This window comes from Lytechinus pictus, chromosome 7 (assembly GCF_037042905.1).
Source record: "Lytechinus pictus isolate F3 Inbred chromosome 7, Lp3.0, whole genome shotgun sequence".
In the NCBI taxonomy this organism is placed as follows: domain Eukaryota; kingdom Metazoa; phylum Echinodermata; class Echinoidea; order Temnopleuroida; family Toxopneustidae; genus Lytechinus; species Lytechinus pictus.
In genome coordinates, this window is record NC_087251.1 from 46,398,553 (window position 1) to 46,419,412 (window position 20,860).

Sequence of the window (20,860 nt, forward strand, 5' to 3'; positions counted from 1 at the left end):
CTATCAGATTAGTAAGCTTCTTCATGAAACATATATTATTTACCCATAGATTACATCTGCTTTTTTTCCATCCTGTTAGAATTGTGCAGTTGAGCATGTAGGTGTAATATTTGCTTGAACATCCTTTCCTTTCTGCTCTATCTATCTTTCTATCAGGCTGAACATGCAACAAAATACGGTGCGGCAGGTCTCATCCTGTACTCCGATCCCGCCGACTATGCCGTTGAGAATGACCTGGGGGTGTACCCCGATACCTGGTACCTCCCCGGTTCAGGCGTGCAACGAGGTTCCCTCCACATCCCAATGGGCCTTGGGGGTGACCCCCTTTCCCCAGGATACCCTGCTTATGGTGAGCATCCTTTACCTTCCAACACCGCCGTCATCAGGCCCCCCCCCCCCTCCCCCCCCAAAAAAAAATCATTTTATGAAAGAGGACATTTTTCAACTAAATTGCATCTTGAAAGTCTATCTTTGTGCAAGGCAAGCTTGCTATCATTAAGCAGTTCCCAAAAGCTATCTTCAGCAGCTTCTCATTTACAATAGCTTTCACGCAATCTAAAGAGCATATTCCTCATCAGAACCTGTCCCCGAAATATGCAAAGCTTAGCGGTTGATCGTGAGGCTGGTTTTTTAAATTGATCATATGCAATTATCAAATCAATCATGGACATCCCCCCCACGATCTGTCGCTTCGCTTACCTATGAGTATACAGGAATTGTTCTGTGTTTCCTTGATAGGCCGAGGAAGCAGCAGCCTTTGGGGCTGTTGGGTTGATACTGTACTCCGACCCTGCTGACTACGCCGTAGAGAATGATTTAGGGGTGTACCCGGACACCTGGTATTTACCAGAAACAGGTGTACAAAGGGGGTCACTGTACTCTTATCAGAGTGTAGGAGGAGATCCCTTAACCCCTGGTTACCCTGCATATGGTATGTCATTTTAATATTAGGCTAGCATTTACCCTCTAAGAAACATTCTGTTTTGCCAAGATGTGACATGTCTTATAGAAATCACGATGATCCTATGTTTTTGCCAGCACTATTTGGGACAGAGTCCGATGGATCCAATGATTTTTTTTTCTATGTACCTTTTGAGTTCACCACATTGAGAGTCTGGTAAAGAGACTGAGTTAAGATATTTGGGCATGAGGTTTTCCTCTGTATTTCAAAAATTATTTGTTTGCACTCTTTTTTAAAAACATTTTGAGTACTGTAAATGTATTAATGAATGGACAGTATGTAAGAAAACTTCACAGTACTGCATTATAATCCAACTCAAAATTTGAACTTTGTGCCGATAACATAATAGAGGGTACGCATAACAAAAGCATCCCTCATAAAAGAAAGTAATAACTGACCCAACAGGTAAGATTTCTCTTCATTGCCAATTCGGGATCTTTACAAAAAGATGATTTGTGTAATTTTGTTGATGGTGCCAGATTGAAGCTACTCAGAAATATTCACTCTCCTGGATTTATAATGATGATAATTGTGATTAGATTAGATGAGCAAAAACAAGAAGTACCATAGTGCTTGCAAAGTCTGAAAAATAATAATCCCATTTAAAATAATAAACACAATCGGTCATTAAAGATAAATAGAGAAATTAATTATTGAGGAAAAAGGTATGTTTTAATGAAAGATTTGAAGCCAAGAATACGAGCACTGGAAGCATACTGGAAGCAGCTACTCATAAGCAGTCTCGGATGAAGAACATAAATGAATACTTAAATTTTAATATGCAAATTTTTTTTTCACCGTTATTGTACTTACCATGGAAACCTTGATTGTGATTGATTTTTTTCACCCTGTTACCATGGTAATTTCCATAATGCAAGGTAGCAATAGTTTTAACTCTTTAGGAACAAGCCCCAGAACGAAGTTATATATTTTTGTATTATTATTATTTTTCTAGAAACGGCATATAAGACTCCTGAAGATGCTGCTGGCCTCCCCACCATCCCTGTTCATCCTATCGGCTATGGTGACGCCAAGAGGATTCTTGAGTATGTATACATTTTGATTCAGGTTCTTTATCAAACTCAAATACATTAACTTGCAAAAGTAAAAGAAAAAACAAGAATGGATATTGTTAATGCCTGCAATATAAAATGCTAGTTGTTTAAATTTCCAAGCACATTGCTCAAGCTAGACTTGTTAAACTTTTTAACAATTGTTTGAATATTTTAAACAACCTGTTTTAATGTTTAAACAACCTGTTTTAAAGTTTAGAGTTAGAGTGAAAGGCTTGAACAATATGCTTGAAAATTTAAAGAGCATTTCTACATTTTTTAACAGTGTGAATCGAAAAGACTCACAGGAGGCCAATCAAAAAGGCAGCCCATTTTTTATTTTACAATGCATCACTCAAAAAAAAAATTGTTCTGAAAATGGAAATTGAAGTTGGTTAATGTGCATGCTTAACATATTGGACATATTGAACAAAGAGCTGTCTTCGTATTCTTAATGTAGAAGGAAAACGTGTGAATTATCACATTCAAGTCCATGGCCAGGTGAAGAATACATGTTACATAGGCCTACCGCTAACCGTTTAAATCTAGAGTCTCCACAAAAGCGTAAAGCAAACTGATATAAAAGCACCCCCCCCCCCATGGAGCATGCGGTCAAAAGTGTTTTGTAATCATTTGTACATGGTTTTTTTTACATACTGCTGAATATCTTTGGTATATATCCTACCATAAACAAGTGTATATATAGAATTCTGTAGTGGAAGTATTTTGTTTTTATGTTGGTTTTATAATCTCCAATGGGTCGTGAAATTTGGAATCATATACCAGCTATATAGTGTCAACCAGACTTTACTTTCAATCTTATCCAAAGAGCTACTATAAGTAGATATTCAAAGATAGACAAACAGATGTTTTTTCCCTTTGTACTTTGTTAATTTACAGTATTAAACCTTGTCGTAAAGCAGAAAATGTACGAAGGATATAGCAATAATCTTTTTCAAGATAAGACAAAGATTTGTAGTGTAATTTTATGTTATCACATTGGGTCTCACCATATATTTGGAAATCGTGAAAAACCTTTGCTTATGTTGCTCTGTAAAAGTGTAAAATTATTGGGTAAATTTTCATTTTTACTTCATTAAATGACAATCTAAACCTTGCCCTTAAGCAGAAAATATCTTGCGAAAGATATAGCAATATCCTTTTTCAAGATAAGGCCATTATTTATAGAGTTGTGGATGAAATTTTATGTAATCATATTGGTACTCATCTTTTTTTAAATCATAAATGATCCATTGTACAGCTCGGTAAACCAGTTATGCAAGTAGATCTTTTTAGAACTATCTTTTTTACTTTGTCAAATGACAATCCATCCTTTTCATTAAGCAAAAAAACTAATAATAAGAGATAGATATAGTTTGTTTTGTTTTATTGTAGGAGTGTTATATTTTGAAATGCAATATTTCTAAAACGACATCCTTTTCATTTTAGTAATTTTGTTGCAACTTGTTACATAGTACCTACATGTAGGCATATTGATTTCACTTCTTGTGTGGAGTGCTGTTGATGATATAAGAGCATGAATTATCTTGAAGGTAACTGCCAAATAATACATTTTAATACGAATGGGAAAGAAAAACCCATTGAAATTAACGATTCATACAAAATGAATTTAAAAAAAGAATATTTGTCACCGGTACTGGAAATTCTTGTTGTTTTCTGTGTTTGTTGTAATGTAAAGCTCTCTACTAAACATGGGAGAAATTCCAGGGAATGGGCGGACATGTCCCCTCATATTTTTAGATTTTGTACAGCAGTCTATGGGATTGGTCTTGCTGCCCCCACCCCCTCAGCCTGCCGTGATCAAAAGGCTGAAGAAATCACTGCATGTGTTTAATATTTTTAAGATTAGATTTCCTTCAAATATTTCTTTGATGTATAATAATAATAATAATAATAATAAAGGTATATTTACCCAGGGTAGCCACTTCAGTTCCGAAAACTGTTCTCCCAGCGGGCCCTGCTATTATTACCCGGCTAAACTAGGCTACCTATTCGGTGCACACAGCTTTTTCAGGAATTACTTCCTGTCGGTACCCATTTACCTATCAACTGCCATGTGCATTTATTACTTTACCATTGTGTAAACTTGAAGAATTCCCCTTTCTTTGGATACTTCTTTAATAGACAACTTGGAGGCACGGAAGCACCTGCTGACTGGCAGGGGAATATTCAGAATCTGACATACAAGCTAGGACCCGGTTTCACAGGAGGAAGGTGAGTTAATTGTAAATGATTACTGATTCAGATAGTCCCAGGGTGGTGAAAGAGGAGAGTGACATCCAGGAATAATATCTAATTGGTCAGTTAGTTCTCTATGTTCATTTTATTTATGGACCCAGGGAGGAAGTGTTATATATAGTCAACCCATGACGTTTATGCACCCGATGATAGTGTAGCACTTAATTCATTGACTACTGGGGGCATTTTGTTCCTGCACTGACACTCAAGCCTGTTTCTCAGCCAATCAGAATCAAGAAAAGTTTTTACATTTGGCAGTTTATTGGACCGAAATGTTAATAACACTCTATCCAGAGTCCATTAAATAAATTGCACGCTTTCTGTAGATTACACTGGTTTAGCAAATATTTAAAATTCTTCCTTTTATAGCTGTTTTTTAAGACTCTTCCCAAAGTTGGTTTAGTAGTTAACTTTCTAAAATTAAAAAGGACTTTATTTGTTTTCTCTTACTTCAAAATATAGGGTAAGTAGTTGAGAAATTACATTCAGCGGGAAAAGGAAGATGATTTGAATCATATATACATGTATATAAATAGAGAAGTAATGTTTAGAAAATGATTTGAATCATACATACATGTATATAAATAGAGAAGTAATATTTAGAAAACAATTTGGTAGACCAAAGACTAAAGAAACCTATGTTATTGGCTGGTAGTTTATAATATCAAGGTTTTCCCCCACTCCCAAAAATAATTTAAGGATTATCAGGGTTCTCACAGTCATGGAAATCGTGGAAAAATTTGTGGTCATGGAAAGACAGGGAATTTGGAAAATTTGAGAAAAGTCATGGAATTGCATTTACCTCTTAGCTATGGCAGCTTTCCAGTTTGTTGTGTGTTGCAACTCATACTCTATGATCATACTCTGCTATTTTAATTGGTGTTCATGATTTCCATTTTTCCCAGTTTTGTAACATCCTACCTAACTCGTGGGACATCACAGGAAGTCATGGAAAGCAGCAATTTAGTCATGGAAAAGTCATGGAATTCTGTTTTTAAATTTCTGTGGGAACCCTGATCATTATTGTTTGCATATTGTTGTTTTCTATACAATCTTGTTATGAGTTTCTCCATTGATATATTTAGAAAATGTATTATGTATGATCTTTTGAAACCTAGAACCAAAGCAATTCAATTAATCTACCATCCAATAAAAAAAGTTTATTTTTTATTTCTGTTTGGTTGTTAGCAGTGATAATTCCCCTTGACTAGCAAAATATCTTTTAAGATTTACCTGAATGATTTTAAAGTTTAGAGTTAGAGGGAAAGGCTTGAACAATATGCTTAAAAATTTAAAGAGCATTTCTACATTTTTTTAACAGTGCGAATCGAAAAGATTCACGAGAGGCCAATCAAAATGGCAGCCCATTTTTTATTTTACAATGCATCACATTTAAAAAATTGTTCTGAAAATGGAAATTGAAGTTGGTTAATGTGCATGCTTAACATATTGGACATATTGAACAAAGAGCTGTCTTCGTATTCTCAGTGTAGAAGGAAAACATTAATCTACCATCCAATAAAAAAAAGTTTATTTTTTATTTCTGTTTGGTTGTTAGCAGTGATTTATTTCCCCTTGACTAGCAAAATATCTTTTAAGATTTACCTGAATGATTTACTTTTGAAATAGAACTGTAAAGCTAGAGGTCAATACTCGCAACGAGGAGCGTTTAACTTACAACACAATAGGCATCATCAGAGGCTCATTGGAACCAGGTAATAATGCATGATATTGCACATCAAGTTTTGTACATAAGCCTATGGGGAATTTGCCAGTTTTCGGCACATCATGCAATATGCTCTGATATTGCATAAGGAAATCGTGCAGACCAAAATATGTTGTTTAATTTATTGCTAGACAGCCTTATATATACAAGCAGCTGTTCCATATGTTACGTAATATTGAATGTATGAATTTCGTTTTTGTTAATGGTTAAAGATGACGAAAATATTTTTTTTCAGGAGCAGGTTGTGAAACGATTTGTCTGTTGCTATACTGAAAGTGCAATTAAACAAAACAATGTACAATTTTTTGAGAAATAACATTTCATTTATATTCTACATTCACGACGTCACTAATGATCTTTTTTAATCTTTGATGGAATTTCCTCCAACCTAGTTCACCAATATCTTTTATTATTTTTTCTGATATTTTTGTAATAAAATTTGGTAAGGGTGAACATCCCCTTTAACTAACTCACAGAGAACTCTAGGAAACACCTGCCAAGTGGGTGTGTTAAAAAACATTTTGTAAATAACCTTCAACTTAACCAATGGCTGGTGATCCATTTCTGGGAACCAATTCAACATCAATGAAAATCTGGTGTGCATTATTTACCACAAGAGAGTGTGATTCGTAAATTCGCTGGTAAATTGTGAACATATTTAGGAAACACCTGCCGGTTTGTTTGCATTAAAATCGACTCACGGCTCGACACATGATGAGGCACAAATGATAGCAACATCAACAGTGTGATAGAATGAAGATTTATGGTTTATTGTGTTTTGTTGTTACTATGCAGTATGCACATAAAACCCATAGTTTCACTTAATAAATTCAGCTTTGAGAGTGACAGTTGTTGTATTATGGGAAATTTATAGTTCATATTTTAATGCATAAGGAAACAATCTTAATACAAGCATAAAGATCTATCTTCCATATATTTTGAGATATAACCATTATTGTATTGTATATCAATACACACACTTTTACGTGAGTAAGCCGTCTGCTCTACAGTTGTCATATGGAATCTGCTTTTCTTGTTCCTGCCTGTGAAAAGTGAAAAAGTTTAAATGAATATTGAAAATTCTAGAGTATAAACCTGGAATTAAAGACCAAAGTGCTAATACACACAAGGCATATATGCTTGTGATTGGTGGACTCCCTAATAGTAGGCATCCCCTGAGCGCAAATTGACTAAGGACCTGTAAACATAAAGCTAAGCGATTGATCATGGGGCTGATTCCTATAATTGATTACACTGATTATTGTGTATGATCAATCATAGATATCAGCCTTATGATAAATCGCTAAGCTTTATGTTATCGGGTCCAGGGTTGAAGGTACGCGACCCTGTCTTATGGAGAAACTTACACCAGGGCCCTGTAGCATAAAGCTTAGCGATTGATCATGGGACTGATTCCTGTGATTGATTGCATTGATTATTGTGTATGATCAATCAAAGATATCAGCCTTATGATCAACTGCACAGCTTTATGTTATTGGGTCCAGGGTTGAAGTTACGGGACCCTGTCTTAATGGAGACACTTACACCAGGGCCCTGTAGCATAAAGCTAAGCAATTGATCATAGGGCTGCTTCCTGTGATTGATTGCATTGATTATTGTGTATGATCAATCATAGATATCAGCCTTATGATCAACTGCAGAGCTTAATGTTATCAGGTCCAGGGTTGAATGTACGCGACCCTGTCTTAATGGAGAAACCTACATCAGGGCCCTGTAGCATAAAGCTTAGCGATTGATCATGGGCCGATTCCTGTGATTGTATGCCTTGATTATTTACTGTGTATTTATTGATCATAAAAATCAGCCCATCATTGATTGCCAAACTGATGTTACAAGGTTCATAACTGCACATGGTGCTGATATATATATAAATTTTTTTTAGTTATATAATTTCTAATTTCACTTTTGTTTGTATATTTCGTATGATCTACATTGTAAAGCGCTATGATATGATTTCATGAAAAGCGCTATATAAGACTAAGTTATTATTATAATTATATCAGCTAAGAATCCAAATGCGGCCTTAGTCTGTCTGGCTAACCAGGAAGCCTTTGTGAATTCTTATCCAAGTATTGAAATGGTACCATTTCCTCTCTGTTTGTATTAGATCGGTACATCATAGCGGGTAACCATCGTGATGCCTGGGTGTACGGTGCAGTTGATCCTTCGAGCGGTACCGCAGCCATGCTAGAAATGTCCAGAGCAATGGGAAAGCTTGTCAAAGATGGTAAGTGGCCTTCATACTACCTTTCTCATTAAAATCTAATTTATCTCAAATTCCCAATTTCTTGATATTTCAACACTTATATTGGGACTGTTTAGTCTGTTTGCCCCTTTCTTTGTACAAAATCTGTTGGGCAAGTGTCTATTGCATTTCTTAGTTATATGAGATATTTTTTTGAAACCTTGCATATGCTTGTTACAATTTGTTGCAAGTTTGTATCCTTTTTATAGTAAATACTCATTTTTTTATAGTCTAGAGAAAAATATTTTATAACTTAGTCTTTAAATATTAAGCAAAGCTTATCAGCTCCTTGGTATTATCAGATGTACTTTCACTCAACTGGACACAAGGACCCTACCAATTTTGTTTAAGACATTGGTAAGACCACACCTTGAGTATGGCAAAATCTTGTGGAACACTTGTTGGAAAGAAGATGCAGATAAACTTGAAGAAAATACTCAGATGGTGCAGGAGATCAAAAGAACTCCCCTACACGGATATATTAAAAGTATTGGACTTATTCTTCCTGTACTATAGAAGAAGGAGAGGAGATGCCATTATGGTATTTAAAATACTGAAAGGAATGGTCAAGATGGACTCAAGTCACTTTTTCTTGCCTAAACAAGTTCAAATCTTCGAGGTCATACGTTAAAGATATTCAAAGAGCAATCTAGACTCGACATACGCAAATGCGTTTTTAGTAGCAGGGGAGTGAATGACTGGAATAGCCTCCCCCAAGAAGTTATTGACTCAGGCTCTATTGATGTATTCAAATTAAGACTCGATATGTTTTGGTGGTCTGAGCGTTTCAATCTTCAATGATCAAAACCGTCTCTACTCTCCACGTGTGCAAGATTTTGCTCTTGTATAATTACACATCGTATGGAGATGGATGACTGTAGATTCAGATGAAGAGATTGAGGTCAACAGGATTACCTCACCTCGTAACATGATGATGATGATGATGAAGATAGAATAATCTGAAATATTCATGTTTTTTAACATTCAGGTAAATGGCGCCCTCGTCGTTCCATTGTGTTTGCCAGCTGGGCCGCAGAGGAGTACTCTTTAATTGGATCCACAGAATGGGTTGAGGTTAGTCGATATTTCAGGTCATTCTTTACTAGAGAGGAATATTAACTGTCCAATTTAGTCTACTAATAAGACCATTTGCATTGTCATAATGCAAATCAGAGTTAAAACTAAAGGAAAGTAGCTGCCACAAACAATGATCTCGTGTGAAAGTCTTTGAAATCAGGGTTAATTGTCTCCATATCATGATTTAAATCCAGTTTATTGACAAAAATGTCACTCTGCGTAATCATACATGTAAACACTTTGGGGATAGTTTCATTGGCTTCTTTTCAAAGTCATTTTCAGATTGTTACCACAACTGGCGTTTATGCCTAAACTACAATTTGAAGTGCATATTTCTCCCATTATATGCAAAGATTCTTGATGCATCAAATTCTTATGATCATGAAAATCCCTTCATTAATAACTAAGAAAATTATTTTAAATCATCCTACATTTTTAGCACCCTTCCCTGGAAAAGTTAAGTCATTGATTTCCCCTGACTAATTTGCTTTCAGCCAATCAAATGCTAGAATTTCAGTAGCTTATAACAATAATGAGTTAAAATTACTGATTATTTGTTTCATGAAATGCTCCCCAAGGTACTTATCCAGATCACACTCTTTGTTTCCCTTGCAGGAATTTGTGAAAAACCTTGGTTCCAGGACAGTGGCTTATCTCAATGTTGACATCTCTGTAGAAGGGAATTATACCTTCAGGCTTAAATCAACACCAAACCTCTACGAAGCTGTTTTCTCTGCAACAAAAAATGTGAGAAGGGATTCATTCATTTTGATTTCCACCAAGAAAAATAATATTTTATGTATTTTGAAAATGCATAATTGGCATCAATCCTAATCTCTATGAGGCTGTTTTTTCTGCAAGCAAAAGGATAAGGTGGGATTCATTCATTAGATTTCCACCAAGAAAAACAATATTTCATGCATATTGAAAATGCATCATTGGCATACAAACCTCTGTTAGGCTGTTTACTCTGCAACTAAAAGGATAAGTTGGGATTCATTCATTTGATTTCTGCCAAGAAAGATATATTTCATGTGTATTAAAAATGGATGATTGGCATTTATGTTGAATCATGTATATGAGAAAATAATTGCTTCAATTCAGTTTACAGAGCCATTTTGTCTGCAATGTGCTACAGTCATAAGCTTTTCTTAATACTTTTCAAAAGTCATGATGTGAATTTATTATTATTATTATAATTATTTTATTATTATCATCATCATCATTATCATTATGTATTATTATTGTTATTATTATTATTCATATTATTATTATTATGATGAAGAAGGAGGAGGAAGAAGAAGGAGGAGGAGAAGTTATTTTGCAGTCTCCATTATAAATTATCAGGTACCTGATGTTCCATTTGAGGGCCATAGCAGTACCGTGTATGACACGTGGTTGAAACGAACTGGAAATGGAGGTGACAAACCAAGGTATATAGGTTGCTCTAACTTTTATATGTAGGTACTCATAGATTACAGTCATAATATATTTTTCTGTAATTCATTAGATCTCAATTCTTGCTGATTGAACCAACTTTGGAGTTTTTTTATTAATTCATCAATATCTTCTACCAACACAGATGATCTTTGACAAGCGATATTAATGTTTGTGACATGTACAATTGATATTGTCCTTATTATTCACCATGTTTCTCAGAGCAGTTTATGTGATGTGTATCAATATATTTTACAATCACAAGTATGAAATTCCTGCAAAATTGTATGGATAACATTTGTATACTTTATATTTATTTATTTATAATATAAAAACAAGGAACCGAAAACCTAATACACATGATGGGTGGTGGAGCAGGACCATGACAATACATTATTGTAACATTGATCTTTATGTTACAGATTATGAGATTATGTAATTTCATTAATTTTTTTTAATTATCCATTCCTTACCTGTTCTCCCTATCAGTGTTCGGAATGTAGGTTCAGGGAGTGACTATGCATCCTTTATGGGAGAGATTGGTGTTCCGTGTGTGGATCTTAGATATACCTTTGATTCGGTAAGCTTAATTAACGTAATGAAGCTCAAATGTTTAATTCATTTGTACAAAAAATTGCATTATTCTGTTTTAATTGCCTTAAAGAAATAACATAACTTTTTAAATCATTTTTAGATAAGATTTTACTTTATTAATACACCATGAGATCCTGTATTTGATGATTCACCACTTATGTCCTTAGTTTTCTACGTATTTCAAATAATTTTTTCTGCAAAATAATGCAACTATCCAAAATAAAATTGTCACAAAGATCTCACAAACAATTTGTTATACCATGATCCTGATTTCACACTCATTTCAAATACAGGGTCTTGGCCTATCAAGCTACCCTCTGTACCACTCCATGTACGAGACATTCTTCCTTGTTAGCGAGATCATGGACCACTCCTTTGAGTACCACTTGGCCGTCACCAGAGTGTGGGCGGAGCTGGCTCGTAGTCTTGCCGATAGTCTGATCTTGCCCATCAATGTCGTTGATACCGCTGAGAAGATCACCAGCTCCATTGCCACTCTGAAAGGCTTCTATGAAGATCAGATGGCAGAGCAAGGCATTACGTGGGGTAAGTATCCTTGACGATTACCTTGTTGTGGTCTAACTATCAAAGCATTGTACAAAAGAATTTTGATGTGTGTTAAAAAAATAAACTATTCAAATGTAAAAGTTGATCATGGTAGCCTTTTTTTGGAAAGGATAGGATTTCTGTGTTGTTATCCTGCAGTTGATCAAAGTGGTATTGATGGGATAACATTTTGTGTTCTTATCCTATCTACCAATGGTATAGTAACTCATTAAACCTTGCCAGGGTATTGTCTATATTTTCTTATCCTACACAGGGTTATATTAATTGATCATAGTTCCAAAAGGATAAAAGCGTTTATGCAGTGTTATCCTAATTGATCATAGGGGCATATGTAGGATGTGATTATGGTGGCAGCAGTGGGATATGATACCTGTATTTGCTATCCTAATTGATTATGGTTGCAGCAGAGGGATATGATTCCTGTGATGCTATCCAAATTGATTAAGGCAGTAGCAGTTGGATTAGATTTCTGTTTTGAAATCTTAATTGATTATGGTAGCAAGCAGTGGGTTATGATCCCTGTATTGCTATCCTAATTGATTATGGTGGCAGCAGTGTGATATGATTCCTGTATTGATATCCTAATTGATTATGGTAGCAGGAGTGGGATATTATTCCTGTACTTAAATCTTAATTGTTTATGGTGGCACCAGTGGGATGTTATTCCTGTATTGCTATCCTAATTGATAATGATGGCAGCAGTGGGATGATTCCTGTATTGCTATCCTAATTGATTATGTTGGCAGAAATGGGATATTATTCCTGTATTGAAATCTTATTTGTTTATGATGGCAGCAGTGGGATATTATTCCTGTATTGAAATCTTGTTTGTTTATTGTGGCAGCAGTGGGATATAACTCCTGTATTGCTATGCTAATTGATTATGGTGGCAGCAGTGGGATGTGATCCCTGTATTGTTATCCTAATTGATTATGGTGGTAGCAGTGGGATATGATCCCAGGGGGGTGTTTCACAAAGATTTAAGAATGACTTAGAGTCGCACTTAAATACAGAGTTGCGTATGGTATGAAAGGCTTGACCGCATTGGTCAGATCGTGTCATGAGGACGCGCACTAATGCGTATATATCAATAAGATCACGCGTTGCATATCATATACGCATCGGCATTTAAGTGCGACTTAAGTCATACTTAATCATTGTGAAACACCCCCCTGTATTGTTATCCTAATTGTATCCCCCGAACAGAGTTTGGAGGATACTATGGATTTTGCCTCGTTGCGCCGCTGCAGAGATTTCTTGTGAGCGCTCTATCAGCTGCATTTCTTCTCCGATCCTCTTCAAATTTAGCATGAAGGTCGAGTATGGTATAGCAAAGCCATCTATCGATTTTGGTGTGGGCGGAGACATAGTTGCCATGGTAACAAGAGTTTTTGCGGAAATAGCAGAGATGTCCTTGTGAGCGCTCTACCAGCTGCATTTCTTCTCCGATCATCTTCAAATGTGGCATGAACTTCCATGAAGGTCCATTGGGCAAAGCCGCCTATTGATTTTGGTGTGGGCGGAGACATCGTTGCCATGGTAACAAGAGTTTTTGTAGAAAAAGCAGAGATTTCCTTGTGAGTGCTCTACTGGCAGGATTTCTTCTCCAATTATCTTCAAATTTGTCATGAAGGTTCATTATGCTAAAGCAAAGCTGCCTAATGATTTTGGAGTGGATGGAGACATGGTTGCCATGGTAACCATATTTTTGTGGAAAATTTGGTAAAACCTGTAACTTCTGCTTTTTTTCCAGTTTGTCATAACAGTTGGCATACAGAAGCAATATTAGAAGGTGAAGCGAAGATGTCTATCATTTTTGGTGGGGGGGTCTTAGGGTTAGGTTTTACAAAATATGTCCAGATTACTCTATAATTGTATTCCCCAACAGGTGATACTGGACAATACTTTAGGTTCTGCAGAGTCACACTGCTACGTCATATTATTGTCATCAAATTTGGTACCCACAGGCAAAATGTGGGCAGGGTCATTGTCGCCATGATAATTGTATTTATTTGTCAAATTTCTGTGTGAGCTCTATATCGCAATGACTGATGACGCGGTGGGTTCGGGGGATACATGTGCTTGGTTGCGCGACCTGCCGAGCATCTCTAGTTGATTATGGTGGCAGCAGTGGGATATTATTCCTTTTATTGCTATCCTATTGATTATGGTGGCAATGCTTGGATGATTCTTGTACTGCTATCCTCATTGATTATGGTGGCATAAGTTTGATATTCTGTAGTTATTTTCCATGTTTGGATATTGGATCATGCAAAATAAAAAAACCTTTTTTTTTACGCAGATACCATTGAATCAGCATCCAGTAATCTTACTACAGCAGCCAGAGCTTTTCAGAACGATGTGGAAAATATGGAGAAAAATGAGTGAGTTTAATTTGTTCAAAGAGATGCAATACATATCTGTATCTGTGAACATAATTTTTAACAATTGATTGATGTGATGTGTATAGAGCCACCTAAAGATTTATTTTGGTGTTTAACTATTTTTAAGCCTCTTCTACACTCAATTTTAAAGATTTCCTATATTAAATCCCACTTCTAAGTCTGTTAATTAGTAGTAATATAATTTGCCCTTTGAATTGGACTAAAATGACCAGGACAATCAAATAATTTTATTTCTCTTTCGTTTTGTAGTCCCTTTGCTGTACGCCGTGTCAATGATCAGCTTCTACAGTTTGAGCGTGCTTTCATTGATCCACTTGGTTTACCAGGGAGGAACCTTCAAAGGTAGGACAAAGCTGATGCTTCTCTAAATTGCCTTTGGTTACTGTTGAAGGCGATATGAACCAGCAGCCCTGTAAAGCACCACCTGAAATCCTCCGCTAATCTAATATGCTTTTCACATTGCATTTCCTTAACCCCATACTATCCTTAACCCCGGACTATCCTTAACCCCATACTATCTTTTTTCGGATTCACACTGTCTTTCTTAACCCCATACTATGTGCTTAGCCGGGGTTAATGCCTTAAACCAGGACTATCCCACAGTTCATGAATATTGATGATTTTCCCATACAGAGCGTGATTAACGTGCTAGTTCGACTTCTGTGATTGGCTATTGCTTAGCCCCACTTTTCCTTAGCCCAGTTTCGTTTCACACTGCATCTCTTAGCACCGCAATTGGGGTGCTAGCACCACAATAAGCCGGCTAACCCTGCTTTTTTGCAGGGCCAGATAGTACCATACTATTTACCGTGCTAGCCCACTTTGCTAAAACGTAGTGTGAAAACGAAGTGGGCTAAGCTTAACCCCGGGAAATTGGTGGGGCTAAGGAACCCCGGGAAATTGGTGGGGCTAAGGAACCCCAGGAAATTGGTGGGGCTAAGGCCCCCCCTTAGCCCCACCAATTTCCCGGGGTTAAGGAAAAAAGTACAGTGTGAAAAGCATAATAATAGGCCAGGTTCCTGACTCATAATGCAACATTCTTAGCAGTTTAGTTAGTGTTTATAATTTAGACCCATTTGAATTGTAATGCACTAATCCACCAATACACATTCATACCAATGTTGCAAAGTAGCAAAACAAGTACACTTCCAAAAAAACATTTTAGTTTCTCCAGACAAATAAAAATATGGGCTAATTTGTACACTTTATTATTAATAGTTATCTTAAATGGTATATTTTAAGAATAATACATAATCAGAACACATAATCAGTGAGAAACCACACGCAGTGTTGGTCAGTTCAGTCTCGGTTTAAGACAAGCTATATTTCTTGATGGGTCACGTATCATAACAATGGAAAATATGTTGTTTATTACAAGGTATTTGAAACAATGGTTCATGAAGTATTCCTCTCTATCTTTCTTTAATAGAAAAGAATTTAGAATTCATCATTACTATCTCCAGGTTTTTATACTGCAATAAAGAAATAATTTTCCAGATTTTCTAGTCATAATATCACAGAAAAACAGTGTGAGATTTATAGGAAAAACAGGACTTTGCTAGATTATGCTGGTGAGTATGCTTAAGCCGAATGTTTTGGGACCACATAATTCCGTTCCACCAGGGCAAATTTGACTGTGAAGATGTAAACTACACGTCTGCATATTCTTGTATGAAACAAATGCTATTGTCAAACATTCAATTTATGGAAGGTTGGTTTAGGCTGAGTCTACTGTTGGTAGTCGAAGGGCATTTGTGGTGATGTTTATATTTTGATATAGGGTGGTTGATATCATGATTCCTAACATTCTTGTCATCATCTTCCTACTTCATTTCTACTCTCTTCCTTCCAGGCACGTTGTCTTTGCCCCTAGCAGCAAGGATGCCTACAAAGGTGATGCATTCCCAGGCATCGTAGATCTCATGTTCGACATCAACAATCCGGACGGAGATGTCAGCAAGGATTGGGAAGCCTTAAAACAGCACATGTCAGTTGTTGCCTTTGTGCTACAGTCTGCTGCCTCCACGCTCAAAGATGTACAAATTCTTCATCGAGACTAGAGACGGTGTTACACTTAGGGGACAGTCACACTGGCAAAGCCAAGTCCTGATTGACGGAAGCTGTTAAGTCATTTCCAATGACATACCAGCGATCGGTTTGGAGTTGGTTTCGTTGGTGTGACTGCATCATTGTGCTCCTTGAGTTGCCAATTGATGCTCTTTTTATAATGTAAAGTGTTAGACCTATGGCACAGCCACAGCCACAATGAAACCGAGTCCATTCAGACGGAAGCTGTTACATCATATCAAATGACATACCATTTAATTTGAGTCAGTTTCGTTGGTGTGACGGTAGTATTATGCTCCATGAACTGCCAAGCTTTTTTTATCTCGTCAAGAGAATATTTTATTTATCGGTGCATCGATGAGGCAAGAGTTGTGACATCTTGATTGGATGCCTTGTCGTAGTGATATTCTCAAGGGCACAAATATGAGGAAGTTCATTTCCACTGACTACAAACATATAAGAAATGGATCGTATTTGCATTTTTGTGGGGGTTTTAGAATCATTACAGGAGCCCCAAGCTTCACGCTGTTGTGATGATTTATTGAAATCCTGATATCATCCAAATTTACATGTGTGATGAACACACAGCATATGAATCTGTTATAACCAACAGATGATTAATACCAATATTCATGAAGATTAGTAGCACAAAAATGATGAGTATCGCTTTTGATTTTTTTATCTAATGAACACTGGTTATGTTTCGTAATTGTACAAAGTTAATGTGAATGACCCATGGAAGCTACTAAAACTGAAATGTTTGCATTAAGTCATTAGGGTTCCTTTTTTTGATAAATAATGTGATTTTTGATTTTTTCTTTATTTGTAGCCATCAATGCAATTTTTTTTTCAAGTCATCTCCTTAATTATTATTTTTAATATCGTTACTGTTAATATTGTTACATTTAAGGACGTTCCACAGTTAAAGTGAAATCCATGTCATTTCACCAAACTTTGCACATAGATATTTTAGCACCTGAATATTCCAAATATGCAAAAAATTAACACGGGTCCATGTGCTTGATTTTTTTGCTATAGAGCTTCAAAGTTCACCCAAATGGATGTTCTTAAGAAATGCGCATTCAAAAGAATTTTGCCTTTTTAGACCTCACAAGATCACTACAATGAGTTTAAACCTCTATTAACTCAGTCAAAATCGATGGAAATTTCATCAAATTTCGCAATGTAGTTGATAATTGTATCATTAAGATGGAGGATCTATTTATATTGATATTTGTTTGCTCTTTCAAGTCTAACAGCACTGTCAGTTCTTAAAAATGGTGTGAAAGATCACAAAAACCCAATCTAAAAAAATGTGGAATTTCAATAAGAAACTTGAGAAGTACAAAAAATTGTGCACTTTATTCAAAACCCATGTCATCTTAACCAAACTTTGCATAGTTGTAGAGGAAGGTATACCTAAGAGGTGCAAAAATAGGGGTTCATTTGCTTGTTTTCAAACTATTAGCACTTTTATTAGGGCAAAAGTGCTTTTTAAAATACAAAAACAAGCCAAATGCTTTGTATCTATGTAAGGGAAAATTCCAAACCACTCTACCATTTATTCAAACTCGCTGTCATATTTGTCGTACTTTGCAGCACTGCAATGTAAAGTATTTTGAAATTTTTAAAGGTATAAAAAAATGGTCCATAGAATAATTCCAGTTTATTAGCTTCATGAAATAACACATCAGATCTGCAGTTAGAGTGCAGATAATGAGAAAAATCAGCTTATACCTACAGCTGATTAGTCACATGTTCATCCATTGTGACGTCAGCGCGCAGAGTGTAAAATATGCGCAGATCATGATGCACACAGGCATAAATGTGGAACGTCCTTAAACAATCTCGCCCACTTTGATCCATCTAATTTATATATTATGGTGATTACTGTCATATCCACTATTCTCTTTTCATTCTTCATGCTTGGAATTGTCTTGAAATGTATGAGGCGCCGAATGTACCAATATTATATAGAACAATTATTTGTTATATAATCATTATTTATTAAATAATAACTATTATTTATATATAATTTACATTTTATTTGTAAATAACTACTATTATATAAAATATCATTTCTAATTATTTATATATAATTCCAAGTAATACTTCATTATTTGTAAATAATAATAGTTCGACATTCCATTATTTATAAATAATGATTATTTGTTTTTCATTATTTATAAATAATGATTATTTGTTTTTCATTATTTATAAATAATGATTATTTGTTTTTCATTATTTATAAATAATGATTATTTGTTTTTCATTATTTATAAATAATGATTATTTGTTTTTCATTATTTATAAATAATGATTATTTGTTTTTCATTATTTACAAATAATGATTATTTGTTTTTCATTATTTATAAATAATTTGTTGAGTTTTCCATTATTTATAAATAATGATTATTTGTTAAATAATGAAAACGTCTACTTCATTATTTATAAATAATTTTTTCGAGTGCACCATTATTCTCATTATTTATAAATAATCATTATTTAATGTTCGAGTTTTCCATTATTTATAAATAAAGATTATTTGTTAAATAATGAAATATCTACTTCATTATTTATAAATAATAATTTTGTTTCAATATCCCATTATTTATAAATAATCATTATTTATAAACAATTTTTACAGTTTGCCATTATATACAAATAATCATTATTTATATACAAATAACCATTATTTATTAAATAATGCCATTATTTATTAAATAATGGAAAACTCGCTATAACATGCAAATGTGGGACCGCCCATGATATGAATATTCATGATGCGATTTCCTTTTTCGTGATTTTTCTTCACAAATTTTTGTCCATTTCCTCTTCATAATGACATTTCTTGAAGCAATTTTCTAGGGATATGGTCTGATTGTAATATTCTTTATTTTCTATATAACTTCGTCTTCGTAGAAATATCAAAAAGTGTAATTTTATACGATTTTTCCTACAGTTCACAATCCCCATAGGCGCGCGTGTACGGTAGGGACAACCGGTGAATCGACGGAGTGCTCTTCATCGAAATACTACGTTGGTTGGTCCCCGGAAGTGGCGGGCGGAATTTAGCCCGAATCCTCGATGGAAGTCGATCAAGTGCATATGAGCTGAGAGAGTGAAATATCAGTGTACTTGTACTTGTACAGGCCCTTCTACTTTTTATAAATATTTCTTGTTGCTTTTTTTGTTAAGTTAATTTTTCCTGGTGTAGAGATAAGTTTCAGTTCTAATAATGCACTTCAAATACATTTTGGAGTGTCTGTTTGAGGCGTTTGGGGCGATTTCACCCTGGCCCCAAAATACTCGCAACGACAATACGGGGGCATGATGACCCCTAATTTTTTAAAAACTTATTTTTCTATTGAAAATTATTACAAAATTCACCAAAAGTGTGCACGAAAGCCTTCGTATTTCACTTTTAAAACTCCAAAAAGTGCCCAAATGACAAGCTTGGTCGCTTCGCTTTTTCAAGATTTTTATGAGAAAGTTTACGCGCGTCCTGCTTCCCCCACCCCCCCCCCCCCCCGGAAAAAATTCTGCGTAAGGCCATGATGATAATGAGATAAAAATAATGAAAATGAAGTATACATAAATCAATGTGCCAGGCTCTTTAGAGCTTGGCCGTATACAGAATTTCTTTCGGAGGAGGGGGGGGGGGAAGCAGACGCGTACACTTTCTCAAGTTGAAAGCGACACAGCGAAGCGACCAAGCTTGTCATTTGGGCACTTTTTGGAGTTTTAAAAGTGAAATACGAAGGCTTTCGTGCACACTTTTGGTGAATTTTGTAATAATTTTCAATAGAAAAATAAGTTTTTAAAAAATTAGGGGTCATCATGCCCCCGTATTGTCGTTGCGAGTATTTTGGGGCCAGGGTGAAATCGCCCCAAACGCCTCAAACAGACACTCCAAAATGTATTTGAAGTGCATTATTAGAACTGAAACTTATCTCTACACCAGGAAAAATTAACTTAACAAAAAAAGCAACAAGAAATATTTATAAAAAGTAGAAGGGCCTGTACAAGTACAAGTACACTGATATTTCACTCTCTCAGCTCATATGCACTTGATCGACTTCCATCGAGGATTCGGGCTAAATTCCGCCCGCCACTTCCGGGGACCAACCAACGTAGTATTTCGATGAAGAGCACTCCGTCGATTCACCGGTTGTCCCTACCGTACACGCGCGCCTATGGGGATTGTGAACTGTAGGAAAAATCGTATAAAATTACACTTTTTGATATTTCTACGAAGACGAAGTTATATAGAAAATAAAGAATATTACAATCAGACCATATCCCTAGAAAATTGCTTCAAGAAATGTCATTATGAAGAGGAAATGGACAAAAATTTGTGAAGAAAAATCACGAAAAAGGAAATCGCATCATGAATATTCATATCATGGGCGGTCCCACATTTGCATGTTATAGCGAGTTTTCCATTAT

General features: G+C 35.4%; 1 protein-coding gene across 1 annotated transcript in view; it reads left to right on the forward strand.

The window, feature by feature from the left end:
* LOC129264136 (N-acetylated-alpha-linked acidic dipeptidase 2-like) overlaps positions 1-18,326 on the forward strand; it is a 42,447-nt gene extending 24,121 nt beyond the window's left edge. Inside the window, exons 6-18 of the mRNA XM_064102913.1 lie at positions 157-349; positions 1,917-2,007; positions 4,159-4,248; positions 5,902-5,987; positions 8,127-8,246; positions 9,253-9,338; positions 9,957-10,088; positions 10,689-10,774; positions 11,268-11,358; positions 11,666-11,918; positions 14,242-14,323; positions 14,594-14,686; positions 16,197-18,326. Of these exons, the coding sequence (XP_063958983.1) occupies positions 157-349; positions 1,917-2,007; positions 4,159-4,248; positions 5,902-5,987; positions 8,127-8,246; positions 9,253-9,338; positions 9,957-10,088; positions 10,689-10,774; positions 11,268-11,358; positions 11,666-11,918; positions 14,242-14,323; positions 14,594-14,686; positions 16,197-16,404 (1,611 nt within the window). The 3' untranslated portion in view covers positions 16,405-18,326. The remainder of the gene's footprint in view (positions 1-156; positions 350-1,916; positions 2,008-4,158; positions 4,249-5,901; positions 5,988-8,126; positions 8,247-9,252; positions 9,339-9,956; positions 10,089-10,688; positions 10,775-11,267; positions 11,359-11,665; positions 11,919-14,241; positions 14,324-14,593; positions 14,687-16,196) is intronic.
* The last annotated feature ends 2,534 nt before the right edge of the window (positions 18,327-20,860 follow it).